General features: G+C 38.2%; 1 protein-coding gene across 1 annotated transcript in view; it reads right to left on the minus strand.

The window, feature by feature from the left end:
- LOC123745535 (hemocytin) overlaps window positions 1–13,429 on the minus strand; it is a 316,051-nt gene that overhangs the window by 190,237 nt on the left and 112,385 nt on the right. Inside the window, exons 30-33 of the mRNA XM_045726144.2 lie at window positions 8,219–8,349; window positions 5,666–5,788; window positions 4,483–4,639; window positions 1,884–2,121 (exon numbers count right to left, since the gene is read on the minus strand). Of these exons, the coding sequence (XP_045582100.2) occupies window positions 1,884–2,121; window positions 4,483–4,639; window positions 5,666–5,788; window positions 8,219–8,349 (649 nt within the window). The remainder of the gene's footprint in view (window positions 1–1,883; window positions 2,122–4,482; window positions 4,640–5,665; window positions 5,789–8,218; window positions 8,350–13,429) is intronic.

Consider the following 13,429-nt stretch of genomic DNA (forward strand, 5'->3'; position numbering starts at 1 on the left):
GCACCAGCACCTGTGTACACTGCCCAAAACAAAACAAATTCCCACGGCGCATGCGCAGGACACATGAGGTCCGAACTGCACAACCCACTTGGCAGGAAGATGCCAACTAGGAATATTTAAAGAAAACGAGCAGTGCCGAGACAGAGCAGGGAGAGAAGATAATTACAAAAGAACAAGACAGGACCGAAAACCAAGAAGAAGCATGGAAGAGGACCATCGAACCCTAGAAAGGACTGGAGGTAAGCCACACCGGAAGACGACAGACGTTCCAATAATACAGGAAGAAGCGAAAACTTTCCCGAACCTTCGAGAACACACAGAAGTAAGCACAAATCACGAAGGCACATAAAGGCATAGTTGCACCCGAGACCAAAAGTCATGCAGAACCCCGAGAAGAGGGGAACATGACCCCGACCCGACGGAGAAGACCCGTCCTAGAGAAGAAGGGTGAGTAAACAAAACAACCCGATCAGAAATTAAACACAACCTACTAAAAGACAAAAAGTGCCGAAAAGACCGCCAGGAAATTTCATATTGCCGGCGAGACAAAACTCGCAGGTGGGACACCATCAACGAAGCCACCTGATTACCATACGAGTGGTGATAAACCCGCATCAAGACCAGACGCTAAGAGGGGAGAAGATCAAACCAGTCACGAACCATACCAGGCCAATCTGCTGAAAGAAGCAGAGCCGCGGGTAGACCCTCGGGTTTGGACATCGTACAAGAAGTACCTGAAACCAGGGCTGGGCCGGCCACTAAGGGGCCAACACAACTACTCTCCCCTGGTAAGTCTCCAAGCAAGCCAGAATCTGGAGCAACAACAGCGATGGGAAGAGGTACAGTTAACTCCACCTCAACCAGTCCAACCAAAAGGCATCGACCTCGACAGCCTCGCAGTCTGGGAAGGGTGCCACATACAATGGAAGACGCCTCGACCACGCCGATACAAAGATATCCACCGCCAGGCACCTGTACTTCTGGCAGAGCCAACTGAACGAGTCAATGTCGACCGTCCATTCCGTGGATTGGGGAATGAACCGAGAAAGGCTCTCTGCCAGGAAGTTTGACACCCCCTGAACGTGAACCGCCACAGAAAAAACAAGTGTCTATAGACAGATTCTTAGTAAGACAAGCAAGCAGTGAGCCACAACCAGGTCCTTTTGGTATGCCTGCAAAACGTAGGAGAGAGAGTACCCCAGAAATGTCATCACTTCCTTATGCTATAATGGAAGGGGAACTCCTCTTCCAAACACTAACACCTCTCCTCCTCTGGCCCCCCTCCCCCCTCCTCACTGTCTTCCATTCATCAACAAGAGTCCTCAATAAAGGTAAGATACAGGGTATAGTAAAAAATATGAGTAGTATTCTGTGTAAAATGTACTTTTAAGTTAATATCTTTGGGTGTGCAGAGATTAATTCAATTAATCAGTCTCCATGGCGTAGTGGTAAGACGCTTGCCTGGCGTTCTGCGAGCGCTTTGTCCTGGGTTCGTATCCTGGCCGGGAAGGATTTACTGGGCGTAAATCCTTAACTGTAGCCTCTGTTTAACTCAACAGTAAAATGGGTACAGGTACTTGGTTGTAAAAATGATTCTTCGTGGGGGCCGTATTCCAGGGAACATAGGATTAAGGATTTGCCCGAAACGCTACGCGTACTAGTGGCTGTTCAAGAATGTGACAACTATTGTATATATCAATAAAAAAAAATTACATTATTTCTTATGGGAAAATTTTTTTTGGTTTACGAATTTTTGGTGTACAAACCATCTCTTCGAATGGATTAAATTTGTAAACAAAGGTGCCACTGAATATAAAATTTATATATATAATTTGTTTTCTTATCCATACAGTATTACCAGTTCAAACATATATAGTACTTACTTGTTTTATCTTCTCAGGTACCCTCTCAGTGTCCGAGTTCTGTCTGAAGATGATCGGCTTGTCTTCACTAATCCATTCTGACCATCCATCTCTGCATTCGCCCACTTGAACATCTGGTGTAGAAGTGGATGGCTCAGGTGTGGTAACTCTGGCAGGAGTGGTGCTGGTGCTCATGGTAGTGGTTGTGGATGATACACAAGGAGTTCCACGACAAATTTTCTGTTTACGCGAACAGGAACTGAAATGTAAAACATATTAAGAGTTTTGCAATTGGCCCAAATCTGAAGGCAATATTTATACCAACCACATTCGTGAGTTCAGTCCTTGCAAATAGAATCAAGTGATTACATATTCATAATATGCATCTCATTTCCCACATTAATTTGCATATACATTATTAAGTCAATAAAAGTGTTTTTCCACTGAACTCACTAAGCGGATTTGTTAGCAATATCTTTTATTTTTTATTTATTTATTTACTTATATATACAAAAAGGTACATTTGGTTTATGAGAGTACATAGCATTGATGTTTTTACATTCTTGGAAACCCACTAACATGCATAGCGTTTCAGGCAGATATATCTATGCCTCCTTTCACTGTTGCATTCTTCCCAATACAGTAAAAAGATAAATATATATAATAAATAATTTATGTAAAATTAAAATAAAGAAATTTTTTGATAAATTTAAAAATAGAAAGCAAGGTTAATAATAGAAATTATTTGATAAATTTTCCTTTGAGTTCAAAATTAAAGCAACAAGAGAATAAAACTTGAACCAAAATTTCTGATTTATTAAGCTACAGTATATGCTTTATATTTACTTTTGTAATATTTGAGACATGCCCTGTCTTTCATTTCCAGGAATGCCAGTGAACGTACACACGTACTCACGTGAGAGGGGGCGAGTGGTGTAGGCTGGGTAACCCTTCACCAAATACAATAACACTTACTGTATTATCAATGGGTGGGCAATTAGTTAAAATTTAAGAATTAGTTTAGCACAAGGAACCGGTCTAGCAATTAGAGAAGGAGCAACTGTTAATAATTTCTGTCTTCATGAATCCTCACCATAATACCAAGAAGCTCTTGTAACTTATTTTCAATATTGTCTACTGAGTGTAAGCAGTTTCTTAGCACTGAGATTTGTGGACATGTACAGTATATTATATTAATAATATGTTAAACTGGCAAACACAAAATGGTGTGTCATTAGTAGTTTTATACAAATATAAATTCTGTACCTACTATGTAAAAATTATACTTCAAACCCTTTATAATATTTTTAGAAATATAATATTATAATTATTATTATACAGTATTACAAATAATAACATTATTATTTACAAGATCATCAAGGCAAATGAGGAGACTTTCAACAAGCCGCCAGCTTCCTGTCCTCATCAAGGCCATTAGTATTAGTGGCCTTCAGGTAAAATTCAGGTAAATTATTATTATTAAGAAAATCAATTTGGGAAAAGCTGGGTTTGAACCAGGAACCTGGGTATATACTCTAAGCCATGCACCTTACCCCTGGACTATGACAGGGTAAAGGTTATACAACCTGGGAGTCCTTTGAATCCACAGGAAGTCTGGAGCCACCAAGCTGAAGCCAGTCCAAGTTTTACATGTAACCCTCATGCACTCTGGTGTAGGTAATGGAGTTCTCTGCTATATGTCGAGAATTTCACTGTTGACCCCAAAGTGCATGAGGCTTATATGTAAAAATTTGGACTGGCTTCAGCTTGGGGGCTCCAGACTTCCTGTGGATTCAGAGGAATCCCAGGTTGTATAACCTTTACCCTGTCATAGTCCAGGGGTAAGGTGCATGGCTTGGAGTATATACCCAGGTTGCTGGTTCGAATCTCCACATTGCTCCAACTGATTTTCTCATTGATATACAGTATTAAGTTAGTGTGATTTCCTTGTGTAATATTATTATTACAGTGAAGCCTCGATTAACGAATTTAATCCGTTCCGGCACCGAGCTCGTCATGTGGAAAACTGGTCTTGCGAAACAACAACAAAACTGTCATCGGAGGTGTCCGAGAACCAGCGGGAATGCTCGTTAATCGAGCAAAAGCTCGTCAGTCCAGACAAATTTCCTGCGAGTGGCTTGCTCGTTACTCGAAATGTTCATAACTGGAGTCGCTTGTCACTCCAGGTTCCACTGTATTATTATTATTGTTATTATTATTATTAATAATACAAATAAAAATAAAAATATTATAATCATTATTACGTATACTGCTCATACCCTCACAGACCCAGCTACCCTGCCAGAGCACCACCTATATATGAGGTACATGCAATCCTAATTCAGGAGCTCATTTAACATGCAGCTTTAAGGGCCTATAAATTTAATAACAAATAGACCCATGAGGCTGTTTTATTTGGCAATATATATACAGCATTTAGAGCCTGTTGAAAAATCTGAAAGTCATTACTGTATTTAATTTAAAAAGTTTGTTGTCCAATGTTGCAAAAAATGAGATTCTGAACACAGTACTGTACTTTGAAAGTCTCATAAGAGGGTGCACTGATATTTTACATGCATGAAATTTCTAATACACTTCACCAAAAACTGTAAAGACTCACCAAGTGTGACAGTCATCTTGGGAAATGGTATCCCCTTCCATATATACTTTTCCATCTATTTCCATGCATTTTTTCTCACAGTCAGCTTTTGGAACACATTCCAAATCAGTGGAACTTTTGTACACTTGGCCTGGAGGGCAAATATCCTTGGCACAACCTAGAATGGAGTATAGAAAATGTAATGAAAATTTAAGAAGAACAAGTTTTATGCACATCCTAAATTTAACTATTATGAAGTACACTGTCCCCTGACAGGCCTAATGGAATGGTAGTCACAAAAATCAAATGAATCACAGGCTTGATATAGTAATGTAGTAACTATATTAATAATTATATGGTTACTCCAAAGTTTACAGAAGTACTGTACTAGTGCAAGTAATTAAATGTTCCGGTTAATTCCACATAACTTATACTTATGAATAGGTATATATTTAGGGATAGGGTAAACAAATCAAGAGATACTTCTTTCACCCACAGGGTTATAAACCCATGGAATGGCATACCTGCTGAAACTGTAAATGCCAAAACACTGTTGAATTTTAAAATCCAGCTTGAAAAAAATCATCAGGACAAATGGAGGTACTTTTCATAAACTGCCAGCTTCCTGTCCTTGTTGAGGCCACTACAGTGTCAGTGGACCTCAAGTAAATTCCTGAGGGCCACTTACATTTTCCAGTAATCTTATTGTACGAATTCTCTTTTATATAGCTTAATCCCCTACAATCTCAAAAATATTTCATTAGCTTTCACAAACTTTATCTTCTCACCCAAATCTTGCCATTCTTACATAATACAAATTAGCTAATGTTCAACATTTATGCACCAATTTCAAGCACTATATGCAGACTTCTCTGGCCAGAGACCAATCTGTGTTAACACTTTTTCTGTCCACATCAATGACTTTGTAGGGCATTTATTTTCTGTGCAAAAGTTAGATGTGGTGAGATAGTCAATATTTATTTACTTATAGCTTGGCAGAGTTAAGGAGTGAGTGAATGAGTTGGTGAGATGGTTTACATGGTTGTGACATATGACCCTATTACAAAGGCACTACGTAAAAGCTAAATACTTCTCAGTAGTTCCTGTTGTGATTGTTACCCCTGCCACTATTTTGAGTACTATACACATTTAGTTTGGATAAAAACATTCCTAGCTGTTGACAACACAATTTCAACTGCCTCACCTTCAACACAAGCATCCTGTGTACAGATAGGAGAGCTGGGGTCGAGCAGCGTGTCACAGTTCACTTGAGTGCAAGTGGGAATGCAGGGCTCATAATGTTCACAGCTTTCATCACACTGCATTGCTGTAGAAAAACATAAATAAATGCCTAAACTACAACACTAAACAAAAAAAATAACCATACTAGTAGGTACACTAGGAGAAAATTCTGTTAACATCAAAGGCCCAAGCCTTTTCAACACTCTCTCTACACACAAGGGGTATAATTGGCCGGCCACTCATGGTGTTAAAGAGAAAACTTGATAAACACCTCCAGAGGTTAGTTTATAAGAGAAGTAAACTAACAAAATGAGAACAAACATAGAAAATAGAAAATGAATGCAAAAAAAGGTGATACTTAAGGTTGACAGGCATAGACTATTACATTATGGAGTCAGCAGATGTAGCAATAGTACAGTAGTTTATTTACATAACAGAATGGAAATACAAGGTGCAGTTTAAAAAAGCAGCTGACTCTTTCTCATAACATTGTCTTTGGAACATAAGAGAAAATACAGATACAGTATAGTAATTTAAGCATTAATGGGGCCAACACTAAAAATAAACAAGGATCATGAAGGACATGCGTAAACACTTTAACAAAAAAAAATGCAAGAAATTAGACGACCATAAATTTAGAAAGTACATAATTTTTAGTAAATAAAAATTTAAGATAAGAATAACACAAAAATAATTTATTACAAGAGAAAATGTGAGTGAAAATAGTTACTGTACATGGTATTGATTATAACACAATAATTACATGACATTAAGTAAATATTTCTTAATCGCTCTTTTTAAATTGGTTGGGAGAAGTACAGCTTTTAATTACAATTGGGAGGTCATTCCACAATTTGAGACCCTTGATTTGCACTGTATTTCTGCTTTGGTTTACTCTCACTCTAGCAACTCCTTGAAGAATTTTGTGTCATTAATCTAAGTTCCACTTGTGAAAGGTAGAGTCCTGCCCCGGGTCACACGCTGACCTCTGAAGGGAGGGGATAAGGACAGAAAGCAAGAGAAAGTAACAGGGAGGAAGAAAGGAAAGTGGGAAGAATTTTGGAAGTAACAAGAGAAAGGAGAGAAAGGGTGTAGGAGACCGGATTGTTTGTATAAAGCGTAGTTCCCATCTCACCACCTGCCCTGGTGACCAAGTGCTTACTGTTAGTTTAGTTCATTTATTATGCACCCCATACCCATCTTGTGGGCAGAGTGGAAAGGGTTACAGAGGCACATAATGGGCTCAGGGACTGAACCCCACAATTCATTTAGCTAAGCAAGTTACAATCTTGATGAGCTAGTTACAAAATTCAATATAAGTCATCACATCAACAATGGGTTCGAGGAAACTCTGAGTAGGTCCAGCTCATGATCACATACCTTTGAAGAAGGCTGGTATATGAGTGGCAATTAATTTTAGATAGTGTTTAATAAAAATGACATGCCAGCACCAGCAATAGCAAGTCTAGCTAGCCGACTCTTGACCCCTATAGCAAAGTAGAGGGAGAAGGAGAGAGGGAAAGAAATACAGAAAAGGTGGATAGGAAAATAGAGAAGGAAGTGTCAGCTGAACTCTGTTACAGCTGACCAGTCCATGACCTGTACATAGTCCTGTAAACAGTGTGCCACCCACCCTTGTACCTGTCAGTACTTATTTAACAGTGACTACTACATTCTGTCTATCAAACTCGGTAGGTCAAGCAGCTACTCAGTCAACAAGCTAGTCTGTTAATCAGCTAGTCATCTAGCAATTAAACCATCTAGTTGTCCAGCTAACTAAAACAGCCTACCTATTAATTACAATACCAAATTGTATTTCTGCCATGTTCCCCCTTTTTTATTTTTATATTTTCTCAACACATTTTATACTTTAATCTTAATTAGTATTAAATTTTAGTCTTTAGTGTTTTTCCTGCCCGAAACGCTTTGCGTAATAGTGGCTTTAGGCATTGTATGTACTAGCTCTATCTATAAATTCATCAATATTTGTATCACCCCTTGTATGTATGTACTTTACCTAAATAAACATTTGAATTTGATTTTTTTTTGGACACTATATAACCAGCCAAAGAATTATGAATTCCAGCCAGCCAGTCTTCCACATATCATTAAACATACACTCATAAATAACGTACATACATACATATTATACCAAACAGAACTGTCTAAAAACAGAAGCAAACGCTTTCCTAATTTTTAACGATTCTGTTATAATGAGCTCCAAACTTTTGAGATCCCACTGAATAGAAGGAGAAAGTACATAATTCTTAGTCAATAAAAAGAGTAAAAAGATAAGAGTAACACAAAAAGACTTATTACAAGAGAAAATGTGAGTGAAAATAGTTACTGTACATGATATTGATTATAACAATATATAATTACATGACATTAAGTAAATATTTCTTCATCTCTCTTTTAAACTGGTTGAGAGAAGTACAGCTTTTAATAAAAACAACAAATCAACAAAATAAAAAAAAAATCAGTAAAATAAGAAATAAATGTGTAAATTACTCACGACATAACTTGGGCGTTCGCCACTTGATGTAAACTCCATGTATGTTACACTCATGAGCATATGCGGCTATGGCAGTGCAGAGGCACTCACAGTCTCCGCCGGTGTCACACCCACACGCGTCAAACTGGCACCTGTCACACACACAGTCATAAAGGTTAGCATGCTGGAAAAATATAGTTCACTAATGCTAACAAATAATAATAATAATTTATTTGCAAGGTACAATGAGTTGGTGAGATTACATAAGATTGGTGTTTTTTACATTCATGCAAAGCCACTAACATGCAGAGCATTTTGGGCAGGTCTTAAACGATAAAATCACTGAGAAGGATGTTGGGATCAACCCAGCATCCTGGCTCACTTCAAAAGTTTATTTTTTTTATATATTTATTTATATACAAGAGGGTAAATCAGGTTGTTAAAGTATATACTAGTACATTAGTGCCCGAGTGTTACATTCTTGCAAAGCTGTTAAAACCAATAGTAGGTCATAGAAATATCACATTATTGTAATTTCACTGTGAATTTAAGAATTGGTAATATGTATTTACATTCCATTACTCATTATGGAAATGAGTAATGCAAAGTAAATACATATTATCATTATTATATTACTCATTATGGATGATGGAAAGTTTCTTGGTCTGTTCCTAGACAAGAGACTCAACATTCAGCACCACCATTTGAATAGCAAAGTTTTATGTCTTGAGGGTTTAGTGAAAGACTTGCACAAGGATAAGAATCAATTGGAAACAAATTGCAAAGCCATGGAAGAAGAAAATAAACTCTTAAAAATAGCTTTGGAAGAAGTTAAAGTAAATTTAAACATAAATGACTACAATAGGTTAGGCAAGGAAATTCAACAGGAGAAACAGCTTTTGTCAGCACAGATGGAGGAAGTTACACAGGGAATAGAACAGTGCAAGAAAGATATGCAACTCACTTATGCACAAGTGGCCAAGGAGAAGGAAAAAATAGAAGCAGTAAAGGAAGTCAAACACTGCAGCAACCAAGATAAAACAAACATTAGGCTAGAAGTGAGGAAAGAATTGGCATCTAACCCGAAGTTGGTGCAAAACACAGTTGACCGGAGTAAGTCCCTGATCATTTTTGGCTGCAAAGAAAAGGCGATAACATCTAGGTCAGAAAGAGCTGTAGAAGAAGCTAAAGTAGTAGATAAAATTGTTGGCCTCGTGGAAGGTCTTACAAACAGAGAGAATGTGTGCGACTACAGGAGAATAGGCAGGTACGTAAAAGGGAAAGATCGACCTTTGAGGATCACCCTAAACGGTGCCAAACAGATGGAAGAAGTACTAAGGAATGCTAGAAAATTGCAAAGGGATGAGGATGGGAAAGGGTGGTCGTTAAGACGAGATCTTTCAAAAGAAGATAGAGAGAAGCTGAAACTGAACCTCGCCGAGGCAAAACATTTAAATGAGAGCAGGAATGAAGAAGAAATAAATTCTTTTTTCTACAAAGTGATAGGGGTAGGCAAACCAGTAAAGTGGTACATAAAGGCAAACCAACAAAATCAATAGCGAGGGGGGAAGTGAAGAATAAGGAGAGGGGGAACAAGTTCCTGAAGATTGCATACACCAACATAGATGGAGTGAGATCGAAGATACTGGAGTTAAGTGATGTAATACAGCTGCAGACACCAGACATTGTTGCACTCACGGAGACAAAACTTGAAGATGTAATTTTAAATGAGGTCATATTCCCAAGGGGCTACTCAATTTGGAGACGGGACAGAAAAATTAGGAAAGGCGGTGGCGTTGCTGTGCTGGTAAAAGAACACCTAAAGGTGAAGGAAATAATGACTGCCAATCCACAAGAAGTTGACATAATAGCACTAGAGATCTGCTATGAGGATGATAAACTAATGATGATAAATGCATATAGTCCACCGCCAAGCAGCACATGGTCAAAGGAGGAGCTAGATAGTAAACGTGAAGGTCTTATAACAATAATGAGAGAGATTATAGCGAGAGCGGATAACGATAGATCACGACTGTTGATAGTCGGTGACTTCAACTTGAAATCCATAGACTGGGAAGCATATGAAGCTAAAACAGAAGATTTTTGGACCTGTAAATTTGTAGACCTCATCCTGGAAACATTCTTGTATCAACATGTTAAACAAGCTACGAGGATGAGGGAAGGGGACGTTCCCTCCATGCTAGATTTGATATTTACCAGGAAGGAGGAAGAGATATTTGACATTCAGTACCTTCCTCCCTTGGGTAAAAGTGACCATGTCTTTTTGGGAATAAAGTATGCAATGCGTTATAAGCTGGAAGAAAATAAGGAGGTTGAAGCAGTTGAAAAACCAGACTTCAGGAGAGGACATTATGGTGACCTTAGAAATTTTTTTAGTGAGTATAATTGGACAGACTTGATGCTAGGCAAGGAAGTGAATGAGATGTATGGCAAGTTTTGTGAAATATATGATAAAGGCACAAAAAAAATTTATACCAAAACAGAGATGCAGAACTAGGAAACAGGATTGGTTCAATAGAAATTGCGAGAGGGCTAGAGACCGAAAGACACAAAAATGGAATCAATACAGGAAGAGGCCGAACCCCCAAACATACCAGCGATACAAAGATGCAAGAAACAACTACACGGCAGTGAGGAGAGAGGCAGAAAGAAATTTTGAAAAAGGGATTGCGGACAAATGTAAAACAGAACCAGGTCTATTCTATAAATTCATAAACAACAAATTGCAGGTAAAGGATAATATTCAGAGGTTGAAAATGGGAAATAGATTCACGGAAGATGAAAAGGAAATGTGTGAAACACTAAACGAAAAGTTCCAAAGTGTGTTTGTACAAAATGAAATCTTTAGGGAACCAGATACAATAAGAATTCCAGAGAACAACATAGAACACATAAAGGTGTCTAGAGACGAAGTGGAAAAAATGCTCAAGGAGCTCGGTAAGAACAAAGCAGCTGGCCCAGATGGCGTTTCACCATGGGTTCTGAGAGAATGTGCATCTGAGCTCAGCATTCCACTTCACCTGATCTTTCAGGCATCCCTGTGTACAGGAATCGTAGCAGACGGGTGGAAACAGGCTAACATAGTTCCAATCTACAAAAGTGGCAGCAGGGAAGACCCCCTCAATTATAGACCTGTATCATTGACAAGTGTAATAGTGAAAGTATTGGAAAAACTAATCAAAACTAAATGGGTAGAACACCTAGAGAGAAATGATATAATATCAGACAGACAGTATGGTTTTCGATCTGGAAGATCCTGTGTATCGAATTTACTCAGTTTCTATGATCGAGCCACAGAGATATTACAGGAAAGAGATGGTTGGGTTGACTGCATCTATCTGGACCTAAAAAAGGCTTTCGACAGAGTTCCACATAAGAGGTTGTTCTGGAAACTGGAAAATATTGGAGGGGTGACAGGTAAGCTTCTATCATGGATGAAAAATTTTCTGACTGATAGAAAAATGAGGGCAGTAATCAGAGGCAATGTATCAGAATGGAGAAATGTCACAAGTGGAGTACCACAGGGTTCAGTTCTTGCACCAGTGATGTTTATTGTGTACATAAATGATCTACCAGTTGGTATACAGAATTATATGAACATGTTTGCTGATGATGCTAAGATAATAGGAAGGATAAGAAATTTAGATGACTGTCATGCCCTTCAAAAAGACCTGGACAAAATAAGTATATGGAGCACCACTTGGCAAATGGAATTTAATGTTAATAAATGTCATGTTATGGAATGTGGAATAGGAGAACATAGACCCCACACAACCTATATATTATGTGAGAAATCTTTAAAGAATTCTGATAAAGAAAGAGATCTAGGAGTGGTTCTAGATAGAAAACTATCACCTGAGGACCACATAAAGAATATTGTGCAAGGAGCCTATGCTATGCTTTCTAACTTCAGAATTGCATTTAAATACATGGATGGCGATATACTAAAGAAATTGTTCATGACTTTTGTTAGGCCAAAGCTAGAATATGCAGCTGTTGTGTGGTGCCCATATCTTAAGAAGCACATCAAAAAACTGGAAAAGGTGCAAAGACATGCTACTAAGTGGCTCCCAGAACTGAAGGGCAAGAGCTACGAGGAGAGGTTAGAAGCATTAAATATGCCAAAACTAGAAGACAGAAGAAAAAGAGGTGATATGATCACTACATACAAAATAGTAACAGGAATTGATAAAATCGACAGGGAAGACTTCCTGAGACCTGGAATTTCAAGAACAAGAGGTCATAGATTTAAACTAGCTAAACACAGATGCCGAAGAAATATAAGAAAATTCACCTTCGCAAATAGAGTGGTAGACGGTTGGAACAAGTTAAGTGAGAAGGTGGTGGAGGCCAAGACCGTCAGTAGTTTCAAAGCGTTATATGACAAAGAGTGCTGGGAAGACGGGACACCACGAGCGTAGCTCTCATCCTGTAACTACACTTAGGTAATTACACTTAGGTAATTACATACAACACATAACTAAGAAAGTCTCTAAAACAGTTGGTATACTCTCCAAAATCAGATATTATGTTCCTAACTCTGCTCTCATCTCTCTATATTATGCACTAATCTATCCCTATCTTAATTATGGTATCTGTGCATGGGGGTCTACCACTGCAAACCACCTCAAGTCCATCATCACCCAGCAAAATTCAGCTAATCCGAATAACAACATATTCTGCTTTCAGACAACACTCGGCTTCCTTGTTTAAACCCCTTAACATGCTAAATATTAACTCCCTCCACACATTCTCTTGTGTCAACTACATTTACAAAACCCTGTTCTTAAATGCAAATTCTGCTCTGAAACTCTCCCTGGACAGATGTAATAGGACCCATTATCACCACACCAGAAATAAATATCTCTTTGATATCCCCAGAGTCAAACTTAATCTGTGTAAACACTATGCATATAAAGGGACCCAGTCTATGGAACTCACTCCCTAATGAATTGAAAAGCTGTCCAACTTTTCCTTCATTCAAAAACAAAACTAAAAAGGTACCTAATTTCATCTTCATAGTTTTTTTTTACCTTGTTGCTTTAAAATTGCACTGTATCTACTGCTACCCAATCTCCCAATCCTTATGTACCCAATCTGAACATCTTTACCATTGTGATCATTGCTGTCTTCTTATATGTGCAATCAATCTGCTGTATGGTGTCTGTTAATCTTGTTTAAATTACCAATCAAGCTGTCAATGTAATCAAT

This window comes from Procambarus clarkii, chromosome 71 (assembly GCF_040958095.1).
Source record: "Procambarus clarkii isolate CNS0578487 chromosome 71, FALCON_Pclarkii_2.0, whole genome shotgun sequence".
Lineage (NCBI taxonomy): Eukaryota > Metazoa > Arthropoda > Malacostraca > Decapoda > Cambaridae > Procambarus > Procambarus clarkii.